At 43.6% G+C, this 22,440-nt stretch overlaps 1 protein-coding gene across 2 annotated transcripts in view; it reads left to right on the plus strand.

Annotated features, from left to right (window-relative positions):
• The window catches only part of LOC144773049 (transmembrane protein 45A-like), a 474,612-nt gene that overhangs the window by 295,651 nt on the left and 156,521 nt on the right, over positions 1-22,440 (plus strand). Inside the window, exons 3-5 of one of the 2 annotated variants that reach the window (XM_078657833.1) lie at positions 5,881-6,010; positions 7,406-7,615; positions 14,171-14,383. In XM_078657833.1, the coding sequence (XP_078513959.1) occupies positions 7,426-7,615; positions 14,171-14,383 (403 nt within the window). In that variant the 5' untranslated portion in view covers positions 5,881-6,010; positions 7,406-7,425. The remainder of the gene's footprint in view (positions 1-5,880; positions 6,011-7,405; positions 7,616-14,170; positions 14,384-22,440) is intronic. The other variant, XM_078657832.1, reaches the window with a different exon arrangement.

Here is a 22,440-nt window from a genome sequence, read left to right on the forward strand (position 1 = left end):
CCACATTAGAGAATCTTTTGCCGAAATGGGGTGAGGGAACTATCCCCTCTCTTTTTAATTCTTTGCTTTATAGTAGAAGCGGTGTTCCTCCCACACTCTCTTCCCTTGACTAAGAATCTCATGAAAAAAAGGCTTACCTGTGCCTTTTTGTTGTTCTTTTTTTCCCCCCTCCTTTACCTGTTCTGAGGAGACGAGCCGCTGGCCTCTGTGGTGAACCCTAATACCAGTCCCTCAAGAAGAGGATAAAAGAAGGACTTTCCTGAATAATTTTTTGTATCGAACTCAGCATAAAGTATCGTAAAACTCACTCTATCAAGTCCGTGAGTGCTATATCCTGTGAAACCTTACAGGGAGGTTTCGTTAGATAAAGATCAGATGTTTTTGGTAGACTCAAGTTACCCAAATGATACACAAAGGTGCAATTACCAAGTTTACAGACTCAGGTATGGGTTTTGTTTGGTTTGGTTTAGGACATTTATAAAGCGCCTGGTGACGCCAGAGGGCGTGTCCCCGCGCTTTGTAAGTTCTGTTTTTCTGGTGAAGAAAAAGGACAAAAGCTGGGGTCCCGTAATAAACCTGAAAGAGTTGAACAAGTTTTTAGTGTGCAGGCATTTCAAGATGGAGGAAATCCATCTTTTACGAGACGTTTTATAGGAGAAGGATTGGTTAGTGAAGTTAGGCCCGAAAGATGCTTAATTCATGTTCCCAATGGACGTCAGTTCACAGAAATACTTATGGTTCAGATGAAGAGGTAATGTGTACCAGTTTTTCTGTCTTCTCTTTGGTCTATCGTCAGCTCCTTGGTGTTTCACCAAGGTACTGCCCCCTGTTGTAGCTTTCCTGAGAGAAAGGGGCGCACATCTAATAATCTATCTAGATGATATACTAGTGATATTTCAGGGTCAAGAGGAATTGTTGAAACACATGAAGTGGACAAGGGATTCCTTAGAGGCCTTAGGGTTCATTATCAACGTAGAGAAATCTATCATAATTTCAACTCAAAATTTTGACTTTTTGGGTAGACACAATTTTTGCCCAGTTATGTCTCCCTCAGAAGAAATTGACAAAAATAAAGAAGGAAGTAGGTCATATTTTAGCAAAGGAAGTAGTGATGTTGCGGAATTTGGCAAGGGTGGTTGGGTTTTTATCATCCTCCGTTCAGGCCGTTTCCCTGAGTCCACTTCATTACAGGGCTCTTCAGAGACTAAAAACCCTAAGATGAAGGAAGGGTCTGTGGCATGCAAATGTGATACCCCGGTCCCAGGAAGCTCGAGATGATCTAGAGTGGTGGCTGAACCATCTAGAGAGGTGGAACTGCAAAACAATATTCGGAAATATTCCAGAATTTATTGTAGAATCAGATGCTAGCAACCTTGGTTGGGGGCACATTTGAAGGATATAGAAACTGGAGGGAAACGATCAAGGAAGAAAAAACATTACACATAAATTGTTTGGAGATGCTAACTGGTTTGATTGGTTTGATGAGTTTCAAGAAAATCCTAGCAAACAGTGTGGTGTTGATTCGAATGGACAATTTTACAGCAGTATATATCAATTGACCAGGGGGATCAAGAATAAAACAGCTAGCAGATCTAGCCTGGGAGATGTAGCATTTTTGTTGGGAACACAAAATACTTTTAAAGGCAGAATTCATCCCAGGTCAACAGAACCGGAGTGCAGATTTGAACTCGAGGAACTTGAAGGATTCCAGCAATTGGAAGCTAAACCCAGTGGTTTTCAAGTAAATTCAGGACTTGTGGGGTCCTTTTTAGGTAGATCTTTTTGTGAGCAGATTGACATTTCAGGGAAACAGGTATTACAGCTGAAGCCCGGATCTCAAAAACATTTGCAGTGGACCCGTTTGTTCAAATTTGGGAGGGAGAGACGTTTTAAGCTTTCCCTCGGTTTGCTCTGATACAGAGAGTGTTGTTAAAGGTTAGAAGAGAAAAATGCAGCATTGTTTTAGTAACTCCCTTTTGGACCTCTCAAGTAATAATAATAATAATAATAATAATGTGGGTTTTGTAGAGCGCATAGTAACCCGGGAGCATCCCAGCGCTAATAACCAGGACAGCAGAATCGGTGGGGGGACCAAGGAGAGGAGAGAAGAAGCGGATCAGGGGAATAGGTGAGTTTTTAAAAGTTTTCTGAAGCGGTTAAGATTGGATTCCCTCCTGAGTTTGAGGGGTAGGGCGTTTCACAGTTTAGCCGTGTTCACCGAGAATCGCCGGCCTCCTGTGCATGCCTTTTTTACTCTGTGGACTGTGATGAGGTGTTCGTGGTCCGAGCGGAGGGATCTTGTGGCTTTGTAGGGCGTGATAAAATTTTTAAGGATGGGGGGGCCCTTGTCCTGAAGAAGTTTGTGCGCCAGACAGAGGGCCTTGAATTTTACTCTTTCTCTTATTGGGAGCCAGTGCAGGAGTTTCAGAGCTGGCTTGGCCGAGGATCTGGCCGGGGTGTTGGTAAGGAGCCGGGCAGCAGCGTTCTGAATCCGTTGCAGTTTGTTGAGGGTAGCTTCGGGTGCTCCCAGGTAGATGGCGTTGCTATAATCCTACCTGGAAAGGATCAGGCCTTGGACTAGCAGTTTCCGGGAGTTTTGTGGAAGCAGGGGCAGAATCTTCCTGACTGATCTAAGAAGACCGAAGCAGATCCCGGCGTTTTTTTTTTGCTTGGGTTATGAAGGACAAGTCCTTCTCTATCCAGATCCCAAGGCTCTTGATCTCATCCTTGGGAGCAGGGGGTACTCCCAGGCAGGTGGGCCAGAGGTTGGGGGGAAGGGTGGGCCCTTTCTGACCGAGAAGCATGACTTCAGTTTTGGACCCGTTGAGTTTCAGAGCTGATTCATTCATCCATGTGAAAATTTCGGAGAGGCAGGTATGAAGGTTGGACGGCTCTTGGTTGGAGTGAGATAGTGAAACTACCAGTTGGGTATCATCGGCGTAGCTGATGATTTTTACTCCAAACGGGGTGACCACTTCCTCCAGTGGGGACATGTAGCCATTAAATAATGTCGGGCTAAGGGAAGAGCCCTGCGGTACTCCGCACTGGAGGGGGATCGCTGCGGAGCGGGTGTTATTCTCCCAGACCTGGAAGGAGCGGTTGTGTAAGAATGACGTGAGCCATGCTAGAGCCGTTCCTTCCACCCTGACGTTTTTGAGTCGTTGGATGAGGACCCGGTGGTTGACGGTGTCGAAGGCCGCACTGAGGTCCAGGAGGATCACTGCCACTGATCCTCCTGCATCCAAAATGCATCTGGTCTCCTCCACCACAGCCAGGAGGGCGGTGTCCGTGCCCTGCCCAGGGCGGAATCCAGTCTGAGAGTTTCTGAGGAGGTTGTTAGACTCCAGGAAATGCGAAAGTTTTTTATTCACTATTTTTTCCGTAATTTTGCTGATTCCAGGGAGGAGGGAGATTGGCCTGTAGTTGGCCAGATCCGACGGGTCTAGAAGTGTTTTTTTTAGAAGGGCTTTGACGACAGCGGCCTTCCAGCTGTGAGGGACCATTCCCTGACACAGTGAGGAGTTAATGAGGTCAGCTAGGGGGGTGGGCGATAGTGGATGCCACTTTTTTAAGGATGCGGATGGGCACCGGGTCGCTGGGAGAGCCACTTTTGATTGAGGCAAGCGTTGTCATGACCTCTTCTTCTGATACCGGGCCGAGTGTGGTTCCCTGGGTAATGGAAGAGGCAGTAAATATACCTCAGGACAGGAATGAGAGGAACACCCTTTAGTGCTAGAGGGAAACATGAACCTTCTTGTTTTGAAAGTTTCAGGGGATCAGGCAGATACTGTGGCCTTTCGGGAGAGGCTAAGAACTTAGTGGATGAATCATGGGCACCAAGTACCAGGGAAAGGCACAGAGGAGTTTGGAGAAAATTGTGTGGTTGGTGCTTGGAAAGGAATTTGGATCCCATGAAGGCGCCTGCGTAAAAGAAGCAGCAATCTACTTAGCTGAGGTCTTTAATTCAGGTCTGTCTTACAGAACAGTTAATTGTTACAGATCAGGTGTCTCAGCTGGACGTGCCTTGGTGAATAATTATGCTATTAGTAGTATCCTTTAGTCTGTATTGTGATGAAGGGAATAAGACTTAAACGACCACCTAGGGCTCGCTATGATTCTTTATTGAACATTAATTTGGTTTTTCATCATTTTGTTTCCTGGCGAAATAATATTTATCTTTCATTGAGGCAAATATCGTTGAAATTAGCAACCTTGCTCTGTCTAATCTTTTGGAAGAGTTTCAGAGTTTACGGCTCTAGAGGTTTGCAATAGATTTTATTCCTCCAGATGGAATTTTTGTTGACATTTGTAAAAGGAGCAAGACAATGTCTGAAAACATTTTCTATCCTTTTTGCAAGAAATGAAATTGTGTGTTGTGAGCTGCATGAGAGCTTATGAGACAAGAATGTTGTAATTCAGAGCAGATTGGAGAAGACCAATTATTAATTTCCATGTGAAACTCTGTAAGGCAGTATAAACAGCTACAATTTCCCGGTGGGTAAGAGCGGGAAACATCCTTTACAACGCAACTTTTACCACGCCGTGCTATTACAACGCAGGTTTTACAACGAAAACCATTACAACGCATTGCCCTGGGGGGCGCTTTAGGATAGGGAATAGATTAATTTACTATCCAACACCTTCCCTAGTGTCCACGGGGACTGGAGTTGGAATAGTAAATTAAACTATTCACTATCCAGCACCCCAAAGCGCTATGCGTTGTAATGGTATGCGTAGTAAAACCTGCGTTGTAACAGCATGCGTGGAAAATGCATGCGTTGTAACGTCATACATCCGTAAGAGCAGTGATGGCTGAGGCTGGAACTGACTTATCCAAATTTGGAGCTCACTCATCTAGAGGTGCGATGGCTTGTAAGGTGTTATGGTTAGGTTATACATTTGCTGACATTCTGAAGGCGGCAGACTGGTCAAGTGCTAGCACTCTTGCAAAATGTTATCTAAAACCGGTGGAGAATGTGAGCAGTCTGGCACTGGAGAACTTTAAACATGCATAATGGAAGTCTCCGGTCTTGTAATAAAATGGTGAGTCTCAAATTAACATACAGAGAGAATCTTGATTTCATTAAAGACATTGGAGGCTAACATTATTCCACCCACCTAGCCCATTGTATATGTGTGAACAAGCTCTCTTGTAGAGTGAAACGCGTCACCCTAAATAAAATTACGTCTTCCCTGTTTCCACTGGCGGATTTATTTCCTTGAGGCTGGATTGACTGCTGATTGCGAGGCATTTTGAGGTCCCGACCGCTGATTCCGACATCTATTCGGAATCTGGACTGCTTTTTTCATATATATATATATATATATATATATATATATATATATATATATATATATATATATATATAACGGGTTTACTTCACAGATTGAAATTGTTTTTCAATAGGCCATATGTTTCACTTTAAATTTTCTCTTTCAGATAATTATTTCCAGTAAAACTATTTTCCTGTCAAGACTGAGGAGAATCCTATGTTTTGTCACAGCCTAAAGAGGAATGTACTTCTGTGACATGGACTTATATATTCTGTTCAATGTTCCAACTTGGAATGTTTGTTTATGGTGTATTTAATGTTCTTTAAAGGGCTGCATGTTGGGACACCAATAAAAGGTTTATGCATATTGTTAGCCTTTGTTGTATTTAGGCTTGCAGTATCCCAACCTCCATACTCAAAAAAAAAAATGAGAAACTGGATTGTTTTGGTAAACAAAGTATACATTTGTGCATTAAAAAAAAAGATTAAATATTAAAAGATCTGCAAAAGTTATCGATATTAGGGTTGTATTAAGGAGATATATTTTTGTGTAGAAAAGATGTAAGATACGTGACTGGGTTTTCTTTTTTGTTTTCTTTTGTTTCAGAAGCATGAGGAACAATTTTTGTATCTACGGATGCGAAGGGAGATTGGTTAGCTTACAGCAGCGACAAAAGAGGGAGAAGATGGAATGATGCTGTTCTTTATGGACTACGTGTTCTAGAGTTATATTATGAGTCGAGTATTGTTGTACTTGGGATCTTTTTAGTGTTTGCTGTTTGTAGGTAGTAAATAAAATAATGCATAATTCTAGCCTCTTTGTCTTTAATAAAAACACGATTCTTTATTCACTAAAGCTATGAGAATCAACATTACTGTAATAGTGTGCAGTGTTTGGTTTGGCTTGTTTGCTTTTTCTGTAGAGTGAATTAGCTCAGTCTGTGCCTTGTTGTTTCTTGTTCCATTAGCTCCTTGAAAAAGTATGCAAGTAGCATGTAAAACACAAGATGCCTGGTTGGTTGGTTACACAACTTACATTTTTAAAGGAATGTTCTTTCATTAATACAAATACGTAAATTCAGCACATTAAGGCACTAAAAACTGTAAATGGAACATGAAATTTCTGAGGTTCTTTTTAGTTTGAGCCTATTGCGGCAGCGCGCAGGCGCTGCTCGCTTTGCGAGGCATGCAGTTATCTAGTATGGAGTGAAAGCTCAGTGGAAGCTCCGCCCATTCTCCACCCATGTTTTTAATTAGCTCCTGTCATTGTCTTTCTTAAATGCTGCTGTCTGATTGATTATGAGGCTTATTAGACCTCCTTATTATGGACATGTGGTCATTTGTGTCCTTCCATGGCTACTGGCCCCTTTACTTCGAGTGTTGCATGGTATGTTTTGTTTAGATTGTGAGCACTAGTTAATTTCCGTGACTCCAACCCTCCTCCTCACCCCCAGTCCGTGCCTTCTCGCCCCGCCCCCTGCCTGCCTGCCTGCACTCCTGTGTCCGTACTCACATTTGCAATGCAATAGGTCTTGCGTAAATGCGAGTCCTATTGCATTGCAAATGCTTGTTTTGTTGATTGTCATTTTTGATATTATGAAAGGCCGAAAGATGTCGACAAAAAAACTGGCTCATACAATTATGCCCTTATGAAGGTGGCAAATGATCCAGTATTTGTACTCGAACAGCTTCTAATTTCACAAAAAATTATAATTTCCCTGCATTATATTTTGTTAGTGTGTTTGTGTTATAATGAAGTAAACACCACCATTGTCACAAAAGAGGGTGGGTCACGATACAATACCAAAAAACGTAAGTTACTTGAGCTAGTTAGCCCAAACATCAAACGTTAAAAGATTGAAGCAATATTTTTCCTTTTATGAATGACATTTACAAAGCTTTAACTCTTCTGACCTCTTGTGCCCATGGAAACCATTCCAGAAAACACCAATACCCAGCCAGATGGAACACAAAATTGAACTAGCTTTATAGTACTAAGAAAACGAATTATACTGCTTTTTCAAAGCCTGGCTAGCACATAGATGTTATTCTTACAATTGTTGAAATGCTCACATTAAACTTAATTGGATTTTTCTATCCAGCTTTAATAAAAATGGTTTTATATTTTTTAGGTTTTCATTTGTAACCTAACATGGCAACTTTTATAGGCCATGCCCTTCCTGGAAGCTTCTTCCTTCTTTTTGGTCTTTGGTGGTCTGTGAAGTACCCATTAAATTTTATATGTCGAAAGAACAAGAAAGCCTGTTACCTTGGAAGTAAAGCAGGATTTCAGCGTCTGGAACTTATAGAAGGGATAACAAAAGCAACATTTGCACTTATTGGTAAGTAAAGCTCTGATTCAAAACACAGGTAATGCAAATTGTATATTGGATTCAGGAGGGTAGACAAAGGCATACATACTACTGCGCAATACAGCTTTTCAATAATGTAAAAGAATTGTGTGCTTTAAGGAAGAAATCGTCTCAGTATTCGTAATTTTAACTTGCTCGTCAAAAACACTTACATGAGTTACATCATATGCAATATTTCACGTAAGTAGATTACAAAGTGTTCTAACGAAGGACCACTATATATTATAATTTGTGTATTGTTGATTGTTTACAGGATTGCATTTTGTTTATTTATAACGTAATATTCTAAGCCATTGTGAAGGAAAGTTACGATTCTATTTGTCGTGCCGTGGAAATGGCACTAGGACCCTGGGGCACAGGGTGGGGACAGGGGACACCGGACACCACATCCGGTCAGGGGAGGGGACCAGGGGTCAGTAACGAGCAGGACCTTGGAGTGAGAGGTCGGGGGACACGAAGCGCTGCAGTAATGTAATCGAGAACTCAATAAAGAAGATATTGAAAGACCCTACTGTTTCCTGTGTGTTCCTGAGGTCAGGGAACACGACATCTGGCGACGAAGGCGACGGCATCCATCTGCGTGCTCATCGACAGAAAGTGCGATTTTACACCAGGAGCCCACCCTGGATCGCATCGTGCCCAGAAGAAGCATCGCATCGTGACCAACAACGAAGCGCAGCGACGCGGGAGCCCACCCCGACCGCTGCGAGAGAAGACTGATTGTGCCGGTAAGCGCCGTGTATCAAAGCGCGAAGTTTAAAGATGTGGCACGAGCTCTCGCGAGAGTCTCGGCGCCATCTTGGAGTCAGGCGAGAGGGCCAATCAGCGAGCAGGAAGCCCGGGCGGCCATTTTAAGGTCAGGCAAAGATCGAAAATAGGGAGAAAGTGCCGATTTACAAAGAAAAAAAGGAAAAAAGCACAGGCAAAGACAAGGGGAAGAAAATAAAAGGAAACAAAGTGGAAACAAAGGAATAAAAAGGAAAATAAAAGACATTACTGGGCAAACAAAGAAAAAAAATGAAGTAACAAAGAAGACATAAGAGAAGGAGGAACAAAGAAATGGCAGACCCGAAACCGAGTGCGCAATACAGAAGGCCACTACCATTCAGCCTTTCTGAACCACAAACAGGAATCAGATGGGAAAAGTGGATCAGACGATTTGAAAACTATGCGGAAGCTACTGATGTAGCAGAAGCAAAGAGGAGAGGTCTATTTGTGAACCTAGTAGGGGATGAAGTGGCGGATCTACTGGTGACTCTGCCGAAAGAAGAGATTGCCACCTATGACCAGCTAAAGAAATGCCTAACGAATAAATTCGACCCCCAGAGAAATGTAGACTTCGAACGATATAGCTTCATGATCGCATTCCAACAAGCAGAAGAGTCTCTGGATGACTTCGCAACAAGGTTGCGGAAACTGGTAACTCATTGCGAATTTGACAAATTCGACAACGAACAGGCAATAAGATTGCGCATCATCGAAGGTTGTCGTGACATCGAATTCCGCACAAGGATCCTAAAGGAACCGATCTCATTAGAAAACATTCTGGCGCTGGGAAGGGCTGAAGCCAGAGTGACAGCACACACAAAAGAAATGGAACGAGGCAAAGGAAGAGGCACAGAACAGATTCAGCGAATGACGAACACCAACCGCTCAGGAGGCTGGAGAAAAGAAAAGAGTGAACAGACGGCAAGGAAACAGCCGGAAGGAACCTGCTATAGGTGCGGACTGGAGTTCCCACACAGAGGCCCATGCCCGGCTTTTGGCCAGAACTGCAGAAAGTGTAATGGAAGAGACCACTATGCCAGTGTGTGCCAAGGGAGGCAATTCAGAAACGACCGAGGAAGGCCAGGAAGAGAACGAATGCCAACAAACAGACACATCAGACATGTCGAGGCAGGGCAAGAAGCTCATCAGTAGAGTCGGAAGAGGAGGACGTAGAAGAAAAAACGGAACGACTGTATCTCATGACCGCAGAGTCAGAAACAGAAGAGGAAGATGAAGAAAGAATATGCCTGATAGACAAAAAGAAAATAAAGAAAACAGAGTCGGTGAACATAAAGGTGGGGCCACATGAAGCAGAATTTGTCCTGGACAGCGGTGCAACATGCAACATCATGTGCGTCTCTGAATATGACAAAATGGAAATAAAGCCGATTCTAAGACCATCTCGAGTCAGAGTGTTCACGTGGGGAGCCAAAAGACCAGTGACAAACATGGGTAAATTCAAAGAAGAACTGACGTACAAAGATCAAAGGACAACTGAAGAGATAGATGTACTGAAAGGAGACATCCCGGCACCATGCCTGCTGAGCAATGTCACGGCTCAAGTAATGGGTCTCATGGCAATGACATACAACATGTCAGAAAAGAAAAATATTCTGAGAGAATACCCCAAGTTACTACGAGGACTAGGAAAGCTGAAGGACCGACAAATCACGCTGCACATTGACGAGACAGTAAGGCCAGTCGCACAGCACCACTGAAGAGTGCCAATACATCTGCAGCCACAGGTAGAAGAAGAGCTGGAAGCACTACTGAAGCAAGACATAATAGAACCAGCGGAAGGGCCGACACCCTGGGTGTCGCCCATTGTGGCCGTCCCAAAGAAAGACACATCAAAGATAAGAATATGTGTAGACATGAGGATACCGAACAAGGCCATTGAACGTGAATGACATCCTGGACCACACTTGGACGACATGATCAGCTGGACCTATGTAAAGGATACCACCAACTAGAACTGGATCCTCAGTCTCGATATATCACAACATTCTACACTCACCTAGGTCTGTTCAGATACAAACGTCTGAGCTTTGGAATTTCATCGGCTGCAGAAATATTTCAAGAAACAATAAGACAGATAATAAGGCCAATAAAGAACAGCTTAAATTCTAGCGATGACATTCTAGTATTTGGCAAGTCAGACAAAGAGCATGACAAAGCTCTAAGAGAAGTGTGCTCACACCTGGAGCAGTCTGGTTTAACACTGAATGAAGATAAATGCGAGCTAGGGCGAAATTAACTGGTTTTCTTCGGCCACATCTTCTCCAGGAAAGGAATGCGGCCGGATCATAGCAAGGTGGAAACATTGGAAAAAGCAAAAAAAACAACGGATGTAGCGGAAGTAAGGTCATTTCTTGGTCTAGCAAGCTACTGCGCAAGGTATATCAAAGACTTTGCACTGTAAGCGCACCACTAAGAGAGCTAACAAAACAAGGACAAAGCTTCGTGTGGACTGACGAATGCAGCAAAGCATTTGAAGACATAAGACAGGCCGTAACAGCGGTGGATCATCTGGCCTATTTCGACCCAAGACTATGCACCGAGTTAACGGTAGACGCCATCCCAGTGGGACTAGGAGCCATACTGGCTCAGCATCAACAAGGGAGGGACTCCCCAAGACAAATAGTGTCATACGGAAGCAAGAGCTTGTCAGAAGTTGAAAAAGGATACTCGCAACCAGAAAAAGAGAGTTTGGTAGTGGTGTGGGCCTGCGAACACTACCATATGTTCATCTGCGGGAAGCCATTTACAATCATAACAGACCACCAGGCACTCACAACAATTTATGGAAACCCGAACGCAAAAATACCGCCCAGGATAGAGAGATGGGGGATGAGGCTAATGGACTACAAGTTCAAGATTATTCACAAGCCAGGAAAAGAGCACAACCCGGCTGACTATGTGTTGCGGCACCCTCTGCCACAAGCATCACAAGCAGCAACGATGGCAGAAGAATACCTCAACTTTGCACTGAAACTCAGTACACCAACAACAATTACATTGGAAGAACTGGAGGACGAGACAAAAAGAGATCGCACCATGCAGGAATCAATGAAGATCACGAAACAGCAAAGATGGAGACATGTGAACAGCAACAGCTATGTGGAAAAAGGGGTAGAAAAAGAAGAACTGTTAGCTTTCAAAAGGATAAGTGAAGAACTATCGGGGTGCGGGAATAGAATAATAATGAGAGGCACACGGATAGTGATGCCCAAGACACTGAGAAAAAGGACTGTGGAGCTGGCACATGAGTCAGACAGAGGAATGGTAGCAACAAAAAAAATGTTGCGGAAAAAAGTGTGGTTTCCGGGACTAGACAATATGGTGGAAGAAATGGTGATGAGCTGCTACATTTGTCAAATAACAGGACCGTCATCAAAGCCAGAACCACTGCAAATGTCCCCACTACCGAAGGCAGTGTGGACAGAGCTGGCAGCAGACTTCTATGGGCCCTTGGAAACAGGAAGTTACTTGTTGGTGATCATAGATGAATATTCAAGATTCCCAATAGTGAGACCAGTAGCATCAACGTCAGCAAATGTGACACTGCCTGTGCTAGATGATGTATTCGCAGCATGGGGCTCGCCCCAGACACTAAAAACAGACAATGGTCCGCCATTCTCCGGCGAGGAATTCAAGAGATTCATGGCGTACCTGGGAATAAATCACAGAAGAATAACGCTGCTGTGGCCACAGGCAAATGGCATGGCAGAACGGTTCATGGGAACAATCAAGAAGGTGACACAGAGAGCAAAACTGACACAAATATCGACAGGGCAGGCCCTATGTCAGGTGCTAAGAGACTATCGCAACACCCCCCACAGCTCCACGGGGAAATGCCCTGCAGAACTGGTACTAGGGCGCTCAAGCAGAACGAGACTGCCACAAATAAAAGAGGTGGAGCAGACAGAACAAAGGGACATCGCGACAAGAGACAAGGAACAGAAAGCGAAAATGAAGGCGTATGCTGACCAGAGAAGACACGCGACAAGCACAACAATTAAAGAAGGAGACACCGTGCTAGTGAAACAGAGACGAGTAAAAAAGTCGGACAGCGCCTTCGCAAAGGAACCTTTGAAGGTGACTGAAGTCAAGGGGCCTATGATCACGGCATCAGCCGGCAGATATCACATCACGCGGAACAGCTCCCACTTCAGAGAACTAAAAACAAAGGAAAAGGAGACACCAAAGCAAAAACAGAATGAAGACACAGCACAAACGAAATCACCAATTGACGTCAGAGAACAACGACCAAGAAGAGTGCAAGAAGACAAAAAGACTGATTGAGGAGATGTAAAGGGACACAAGAGGTGGACAAGTACATGTCCGAGGGATAGAGATCTCTTTCTCTCTCTCTCTCTCTTTCTCTCTCTCTCTCTCTCTCTCTCTCTCTCTCTCTCTCTCTCTCTCTCTCTCTCTCTCTTTCTCTCTCTCTCTCTCTCTCTCTTTCCTTTGTTCACAACAAAGGGGGAGATTTTGTGCCGTGGATATGGCACTAGGACCCTGGGGCACAGGGTGGGGACAGGGGACACCGGACACCACATCCGGTATGGGGAGGGGACCAGGGGTCAGTAACGAGCAGGACCTCGGAGTGAGAGGTTGGGGACACGAAGCGCTGCAGTAATGTAATCGAGAACTCAATAAAGAAGATATTGAAAGACCCTACCGTTTCCAGTGTGTTCCTGAGGTTAGGGAACACAACACTATTAAGGTCGTGCTGGAAGTGATTATGCTTTACTTTAGTTACTAGTTGTCAGTAGCAGCCTTTAAGAAAACATCAAACTACAGTACCCATGAATCCGTAGTAAAAGAACAACAAAACACACGTTCATAGTAACAGCCAATAACAGGTCATTAAGTCTTTGAAAAACCTGTGGCACCATCCCTGAATCCTCTTTCTTTGCGATACTACGTCCACACATCATCTCACAATACTCTTGTCTTCACACTTCCACATTACTTCTGTTTCCCAAATGTCCCTGTAAACTTAAAATTGTAAGTTGAGAACGTGACACCATCTTGAAGGCGTCCCTAAAGTTATCGATAACATATTCAAGAGTATTGATGTACACAATTCACATGTTAGCGTATACATACCTAAATAAACAAAGATGTGGAAAATTAAACTCAAAAGTGTTAATTCAGGGTGGATATTCCATGACTCCATGTTGCGGTGGTAAAAATTATGCTTGTTCAAAGCTTACTACTAAAGAGTCAAAATCCAAGAATGGCTGAAAGTAAAACATTTTAAAAGAGGACTCAAATAATCAGTCTTTTGCCCATAAAATAGGGAGAAAGCCTAAGAGGCCATCACTACCCTTGACGAAGGAGCCTATATTTTATGGCACTTTCGACAAATACTAAAATAACGAACAGAAGACAAAACCACCAGAAATCAGAGATTCCATAAAACTTTTTCTCCTGACTTCTGTTGCATACCTTATATTCTGCGACTGCTGTCCTGTGCATCAGGCCATTTATTGCTACATTGCATTTTAAGAAAGGTTTTGTTGTAGAAAAATGTTAAGCAATTGAATAGAAATATCAGTCAACCTCAGTATAAATTGGGGGTGACTACTGATATCTCAGAAGTGTGATACATTTGGCAAAATTGCAAACCCCACATTTTGCAGATGTTAGCTGACTAACCATGTGTTTTAAAACGTTTGGGTTATTTGTAAAGCACTATCCTGTTTTCTTTTTTTGTAGCATTAAGCTGTTTTTATTTCTGTTCTGCAGGTATGTTATCAGAGCAGTTTGTTCCCGGTGGACCCCACCTCAAGTTATATAATCGGGAAGAACATCAGTGGGACCATATCATGAACTGGCAGCACTCTACAATGTATCTGTTCTATGGTCTGTCTGGATTGGTTGATATTGCGGTCCATACAACTAATGCTGTTCCAGTCGCATTTGATAGGATGATGCTTTCAATAGCCGGCTTTATTGAAGGTCAGTTTTATTCTTTGATTAATATTTTGCGGAGATGTCATCTGTGATATTATAGAAAGTCTTGATCAATGGTAATCAATGATTAGCTAGATTCCTATCCTCTAAGGCTCTTATTAAAAGCTCTTCAGAATTTAATTCAGGGATAAAGGGGGCGGGAGGGGGGGTGAGGGGGGAATGTTTGGTTTTGGCCTGTATCCCCGCAAACAGATTCCAGCAATACCAATGTTTTTTTTTCTCACTTAGAAATGGGAATAACGGTTTGGGTACAGAAAACTGGGTTCTTGACCAGGCAATTTTTCCTGATTCTGGCAAAAATAAAACACTGACATGTTCTGCCGGATCCGAGCAGACACGCCAGCCGGAGGGCCATGGGTGCGTGTGGAGTGTGGGGTCTGGTGGTGTGGGCAAGCTACTGTCTGCTCAGAGCCCTCGTGCTTCGGCAGGGGTCGGGCTGTGCTCCAGCCCACGGTCCCTGCCCATCCAGCAGCAAATTCTTGACAAGTGTCTCTGGTCCCAGAATGATCTGTTCCACAGTTTGGTGACCTGATAATTCCGGGCTGTAGAGAGACTTGTGCGAGTTGTGGTATTTCACCCAGTGCCCAGTGTGAAATACCCAAACTCAATATGAGGATCTAAGTAATAAAGAGTCCCACTGACTTCTAGTAAATGATTTTAGATATCGCCTAACACAAAAGGTAGACAGCAGTTTCAGACAATATACATTGACCTGTCTAAACAAAGTGGCATCACTTTTTGCTTATGAGCTTGCAGTGCAACAGATTTCGAGCCTAATTACAAGAGATGTGAGACTTCCGGTGTTGTAAAACTGCACTTGTACATTTGAATGCAGTACATAGGACTGTAGTCATTTGAAAGTGCGTTACTGCGATGCTATTGCAAATTTGAAATTCAGAAACGTGGACTAACGAAAGGAATTGAGGTTTCTAGACAATTGGTAATTCCGTTTTGACCAGTAAATACCGTTACTGGACAGTTTTTGATTCCCCTGATTCTAATAGCAAACCACATTTTAAATATGTACCTTGCAATGTGCATAAATGTCACTGGTGACAAAGTCAGAAAGAACATTGAAAAATCTTTCCAAGTTACAGATCTTTACAATCTTTAGATCAGCACAAGCAGGGTTTCTGGCATAAGGCAAGTTCTTCTGCATGCCCAGTGGCCAGTGCCCCATTCAACAGACTTCTGCTCCTCTCGCAAGACCACTAAGGTTGACCTGGAGGATGCAGGTGTAAAGGAGACTGGTAGGGTTTCCGTTTAGCTTAATCTGTCTTGAAATTTCTGATCAGAAATCAGTCCTGTACGTTTTTCAGACACACTCCCAGGCACACACAGGCCACACATTGAAGATCGGCGCTAGTAATGCAGTAATCGGGGCATGTCCAGGTACAAAAGATTACACTGTGCTATTGAAGATAACAATTTCATGCAGTTCAGGAGAATGCTGTACCAGAATGGGTATCAACACTCCATCCACTGGCCTAACTGCCAGTCCCCAAACACAGAGACATGCAAAAATATTAAATTTTTCCTCAAATGTACAGATTTGGGGGAGCATGTCATGTGACATAGCTAAATGTATATTACAACACGATATGTCTCATTATAAGAAAATAATGTTTCTGATGGATACTTTTTCCCCATAAATTCCTCACATTGTTTTTTTTTGTATTTGTTTTTATTGCTTTTTAAACATAGCACAGAACAAAGGCAAATTGTGCCAACTCGTAGCCAGTCATAGCATATACAAAATACATATTACAAAGAATAGCATAGCATTTCGTATCCCAGCACATGTTGCGATGCCATACAGTAGAATCTCAAGCATAATCAAAAAAGGGGTTTCCCTATATAACCCAAACCGCATCTTGGAAAAACAAACACAAGCCAAACTATGATGCTTTGGGACCAATTTCAATGAAAATTACTCAGACAGGTTTATAAATTACCTATCTGAACCCATTTCATGTTCTGGAATAAATCATTACGTTTTTAAAGTGTCAGTTACCAACCATTACCTCAATAACTAATTGTTATTCACCGCATACGTCTCCTTTTTTTAAACTTTATTTTGTTTTCAAATATTTCGTATCTTCATTTTTTACTTCGCTTCTTTTCTACAGTATAAACATATCTACATCAATATTTACAAACAAATACACTCAACATACATCAATATTTACAAAACACTGGAAATAATAGATTAAACATTCACTCATTATTTCTTATAGCCCCTACTGTTTGACTGGATGCTCTATCCTCTATTGTCAAAAGAGCATTCCTAATTAATCAGGTACACCTTATCATCGCAGTATTTAAGAGATCCTTGATTTGATCCTTAATGTTTATTCACTGCTGATTATTATTGTCAATGAATTTTAATTCATTAGGTGTCCATATCCAAAATGTCGACGCGTTTCAGCCCATCAACTTGCGGGCCTCATCAGGACTAGAGAATTGATAGTGGGCAACCCAATATACCCTTGAGGGTTTGGGCAAAAGATATGGTAGGGTAACAGTACCTTCAAGGGATTTTAATAAACAACAGAATTTAAAAACACTTAGAGAGTCGAATCATATGGGAGGGGAGCAAGATGGCGGCCGCGAGGAGCGGCTGAGAAGCAGTGCAGGCGGTGTGGACACCTCGCTACAGACCCATTGACTATCTGGGAAAATTATCTAAAAGCTGGTGTCATCGCCGACTCGATTTGGATGGACTAAATGAGCCGAATGGGCTGATTCACGCCTGACTCGCGAGCATGCGATAAAGTTGATAAAGCTGAGGAAAAAAAAATAATGTAAGGGAAAACTGACCACTGTCGGGGAAGAAAGGAGAAATCCAGGGATCGTACGGCGGTCCGGATGCCTCTGAGCGCCCTGTATAACAAGATACTCCCTCTCGGGGTTTGGAAGGCGGCCGCCACGCTACTATTGAGGATCGGGTTGGCTGATAGACTCTGCGCCGGTCCTCGCGGAGCTCGCGGTGTTCGCGGAGTTAGGGGGCGGAGCAGTACAGCAACTCGGACGGAGCTCGGTCGAGGTCGAGGTCGAGACAGCGGAGCGACAGAAGGGAGGAGAGTGCTCCTCCGGGATTGCAGAGACAGAAGGCTGAACAGGGAGAAGCAGCAATCTCCCCCACGGATGGCGCCGAAAATCAACACCGGAGGTAAGCCACCCGCAAAGAGAAAGAATGTGGCCGAGAACACTGGTCTAACTACCGACCCTGCAGACACTGAGAGTGTGTCTTTGGACTCTGTAAATATACTAGCAGCGCTGCCTGAAGTCGAGCCCAGGGGTCGGGCAAAGGCACATACACAGGGACAGGGGCAGGGGCAGGGGACCCCTAAAGAGAGAAGGCTACCATCTGTTAGGACCAGGCAAGCCGCTGCTTCAGCCACTGCGACAGCCGCCATAAGCATTGTTGAAATGATGAACCGCAAGGATAAGAGACCCAAAACCGCTATTGCCCCAGCAGCTGCAGCTATTTCCATATCAATTACAGAAGAGGCTGAGGAGCCAGCTCCGGAGCTACAGCTGGAGCCTGATTTACAACTACCCCCACAACCTCAAATACAGACAATCCATGAGCCTGGAGGGGAGTCTGGCGGGGAGAACCTGGTCATAAACACTGTACAGGGCGAGACATTGCTTTCAACTGTAGAGATGACGGTCGCTGAGAGCGATACCGATAAGGAGGCTCAACCCCCCACGGTGGTCAATGAAAAAGAGACTGCATCACCGGAAGATGAGGCAGTCGGCCCTTCCAATGTGAATAATATTTTAGAAAGGGGTCAGGTCGACCGAGGAGGGGAGACCGCAGGCAGATGTAAAGAAGGCCCTACCCTCTCGACCCCAGGCAACCCAAGCGAGGATTCTGTTGAGGTTATTGTGACCCCAGAAGAACAAGGGAGGACAATAACGAATGCCTATCTGAGGGGCATGATTGAGAAAGAAAAGGAGAAGGAGAAGGAAAAGACCCCCAGTGAAAGTTTCTTCTCCGTAGCAGAGGATGCGGATTGGTCAGAGGAAGATGACCAACAAAGCTCAGATATTGATGCCAGCAATCCAGAAACAGAGAGTGACCTAGAATCGGGCCTACCGTCAACGGCTATCAAAGCTGCAGCTCAAAAAGATCAAGCAGTATTAACATGGGACCTTTCTCCGACAGCTTCATTACAAGAGGAATCAGACCTGGGGCTGAGAGAGGTACAGAGCCAGGAGACCACACAAGTCTCATTAGCACAAATGATGACAATGATGGAATCAATTCATCAAGGGGTCACAGCACACCGGGAAGAGACAAGATCAGACAACCTCAAGGCCCAAGCAGCAATGAGAAAAATGAAAGGAGTGATCAGGAAACTCTCAAAGGCTTGCGTGACTGTAGGAGATAGGGTTCCAAATCTGGAGGAGAGGATAGTTGCCACTGAAGCAGAGGCAGCGGCTGCCACCGTCAGAGTGGAATCCCTCGGAGCACAAGCACAGGATGTCCAGTGGAAGCTGGAAGACTTAGAGAATAGGTCAAGGAGGAACAACCTTAGAGTCCTTGGAATACCGGAAGGGTGCGAAGGGCAAGATGTTAAAGCCTTTATCGTAAAAAAATTTGAAAGAGCCTTTCCAGACATTGCCGGGTGGAACTGGACTACCGAAATCCAAAGGGCTCATCGGACACCGTTTAAAATAAGACAGAACGCTAGACCTGAAGACAAGCCCAGAGCAATTTTGATTTATATAGGGAACTTTTTGCTGAGACAATCCATCGCAGAGAAGGCAAGACCGGATGCTAAAAGAGCTTTTGAGGGGGGTTCTTTTTTCGTAAGGCCTGATTTTTGCCATACTACCGTCGAAAGGCGTTGGAGATTAAGACAGCTAATCAAGCCCTTTCAAGATAAAAGAATACAGGTGTATCTGATTAATCCGGCTCAGCTAAAGATAGTCCATCTTGGCAAGACAATATATTTTTCCTCTGAAATCAAAGCCCAAGATTATCTGGACTCAGTATAGTATAGTATAGAATTAGACTCAGTCCAGAAGGCACCCGTTATTGTCACTCTCTAATTTTAGCCTTTCTATGTTCTGTCCAAAAAGAATGATGAAATTCACGAGAGGTAAAGCATTGGATTGTAAGGGCTATTAAGGGCAATGCAGGAAATCTGTTGCTAGCTTGGTTTCGTTTGGTTTTGCTTTGTTTTCTTTTTTGATTTGCGTGTTTTTTTCTTGGAGGTGAGATTATGTTGGCACAAGGTTTGTCTATGAGGTAGGGTTTATCAAATGTATGTAGTGAGTCCACCGCCTGACTGCATCCATCACACGCACAGACCCAGTCTGCGCGCTCCACAAGGGTGGGGTTCTGGGAGGGGTTCAGGGGGGGCTCTTTTGGGGTGGGAGGGGGGGCAGGTGGGGGGAAAAAGTAAAAGAAAAGAAAGTTCATGCAATGAATATGTACACTAATGCAATCCAAAAGCTTGAAGGAAACCAGTATTTCTATGATATAATTATGCGTAGTAGGACATTTGACTGGTTAGCATGGTGGTTAAACTTTCCGCAGGGCTATGTCTAAGCTTAGGGTGGTAAGTTTGAATATAGGGGGTTTGAACAATTGGAAAAAGAGAGGTAGATTAGAAGAGTACATCAAAATAATAGGTGCTGATATTGTATGTCTACAGGAAACCCATCTACCCTGGAAAAAGAAGCATTGGCTTAATTTAAGGGGGTTTGAAATTCTGTCCTGCTCCTCACAGACATCAATGACAAAGGGGGTAGCAATCATTGGCAGAACCGGGTTAGGGGGGGCGAAAAGTAGCAAGGCCGATATATTTGGCAGATGGGCAATATGTGAACTAAATCTAGGAATAACTATTTGCTCGATTTACGGATCTAATCTGGATGACCCGGGGGTGATGGATCATATAGAGAGGGAATTAATTAACTGGCCAGTCCCGATAGTATTATCGGGCGATTTCAATATCTCAGCAAACTTTGCTAGCAATACCCCTTACACAGGTCGCAAACCCCGGGTATTTAGATCAGTGTCTTCCATAATCCAGTCTCATGGGCTGAGGGATGTATGGGGATGTTTAAAAAAAATGATCCAGGGCATACGTATTTCTCACATTCACACAATAAGCACACAAAGCTGGATTATTTTTTGGTATCGGCCACCTATCTCCCTAATGTAGAGATAGAAATGCTTCCGAGGTTAATATCAGACCACAATCCCCTAGTCTTATCTATCGCCATCAATAAACAAACAAAAAAAGCCAGACCTTGGACGTTCGATAGGAAACTATTAGCCGATAGCAATTATATAGCGCACGTAAAGAATTGGTCTCAGTCTTTCTTTGATGAAAATAGGTATAGTGCCTCCCGTATTGCTGTCTGGGATAGTTTCAAGGCAGGTTTTAGGGGGGAGACGATCAGTTATAATGCCCGTAAGTGGAAAGAAGTGAAGGAAGAGAGGAAATCCTTGATGGGAAAACTAGCAGAAGCAGAGGAACAACATAGGAGGGACGTGTGTCAGGGGAATTCGGGTATGCAGAGCTTGGACCGGTTAAATAGCTTAAAGGCCGAAATACAGAGGCAACTGGCCAAGAAAGCTGCTGCAGAATATCAAACTCAAAGAGCAAGGGTGTATGAAACCGGGGAAAAGGCAGGCAGGGAATTGGCTTTACGTATAAGGCAGGCTACATCTAAGAATACTATTACCGAAATTAAAGAGGGGGATAAAATCTATAATAAACCAGCTGAAATCCTTGATGTTTTTAGAAGATTTTATCAAGATCTGTATAAGGAAACACTGGATATCAACGGCCCAGGTATAATTTGGCCGGAAAGCGGTGTTAAACTCACATCCATCGAAAGGGAAACCCTAGAACAGGACATTACCATGGACGAAATGTTAGAAGCATTACAAGATCTAGCAGCGGGCAAAGCAGCAGGCCCAGATGCTATACCCCTGGAGGTATATAAACATCTAAAACAAGAAACGTCACCTCTTCTTCTCGATTTATTTAATGGGGTTATCAATACAGGAGTTATACCTGAGTCGTGGACCAAAACTAATATTGTGGTATTCCACAAGAAAGGTAAACCGGAACAGATCCCAGGCTCATACAGGCCAATATCGTTAATAAACAGCGATAATAAATTATATGCAAAAATTATGGCTAGGGAGGATTATCGGGACTCTAGTATCTCCCTGGCAGCATGGTTTTGTTCCAGGCAGGGGTACAACTGACCATATAAAAAGAGCTATCACATTATTCGACATCCATGCTGCCGGGGAAGGGCGGGCCGCAATGGTCCTCCTCGACGCTGAAAAAGCCTTCGACCGGGTTAGGTGGAGCTTTTTGTGGAGAGTGATGGGAGATAGAGGATTTGGTCCTAGATTCCTACAGGCAATTCAGGCCATGTACTTTAATCCTACTGCAAGTATCCAGCTTATGGGCGAGAGTTCAGGACAGATTCAGATAACAAGGGGCACGAGACAAGGGTGTCCGTGCTCACCTATTCTCTTTGCGCTGTATATAGACCCCCTAATAACTCTTATAATGAATAATAATAAAATCAAGCCAATCACTATCAATGGATTTCACACTAAAGTCCTTGCATATGCGGACGACCTAGCTATAACTACTACGGACCCTGACAGTGCTATGAGTGAAATAGTTAGTATCACCTCCAACTTTGGGAACTTATCTGGATATTGCCTAAATGTGGCAAAAACGCAAGTATTATGCTCTCGAAATATAGTTAAGCGCGATGATAGATATGTTGACTCAGTAGTGTATCTGGGAATAATAATTAATGCTCACCCTAGAGATATTATTAAAGACAACTTCACACCGCTATTGGCAAAAATGAAACAAGATCTAAAAAGGATAGATATGCTCTGTTTATCAATAATAGGTAGGGCCAACGTTATTAAAATGACAATGTTCCCGAAAATTTTATATAAATTTAGGTCCATCCCATACAAGATAGATGACTCATTGATTAAGGAAATGGAGGCAGTTTTTATGAATTTCGTTTGGCAA

Source organism: Lissotriton helveticus, chromosome 8 (genome assembly GCF_964261635.1).
Source record: "Lissotriton helveticus chromosome 8, aLisHel1.1, whole genome shotgun sequence".
In the NCBI taxonomy this organism is placed as follows: Eukaryota; Metazoa; Chordata; class Amphibia; order Caudata; family Salamandridae; genus Lissotriton; species Lissotriton helveticus.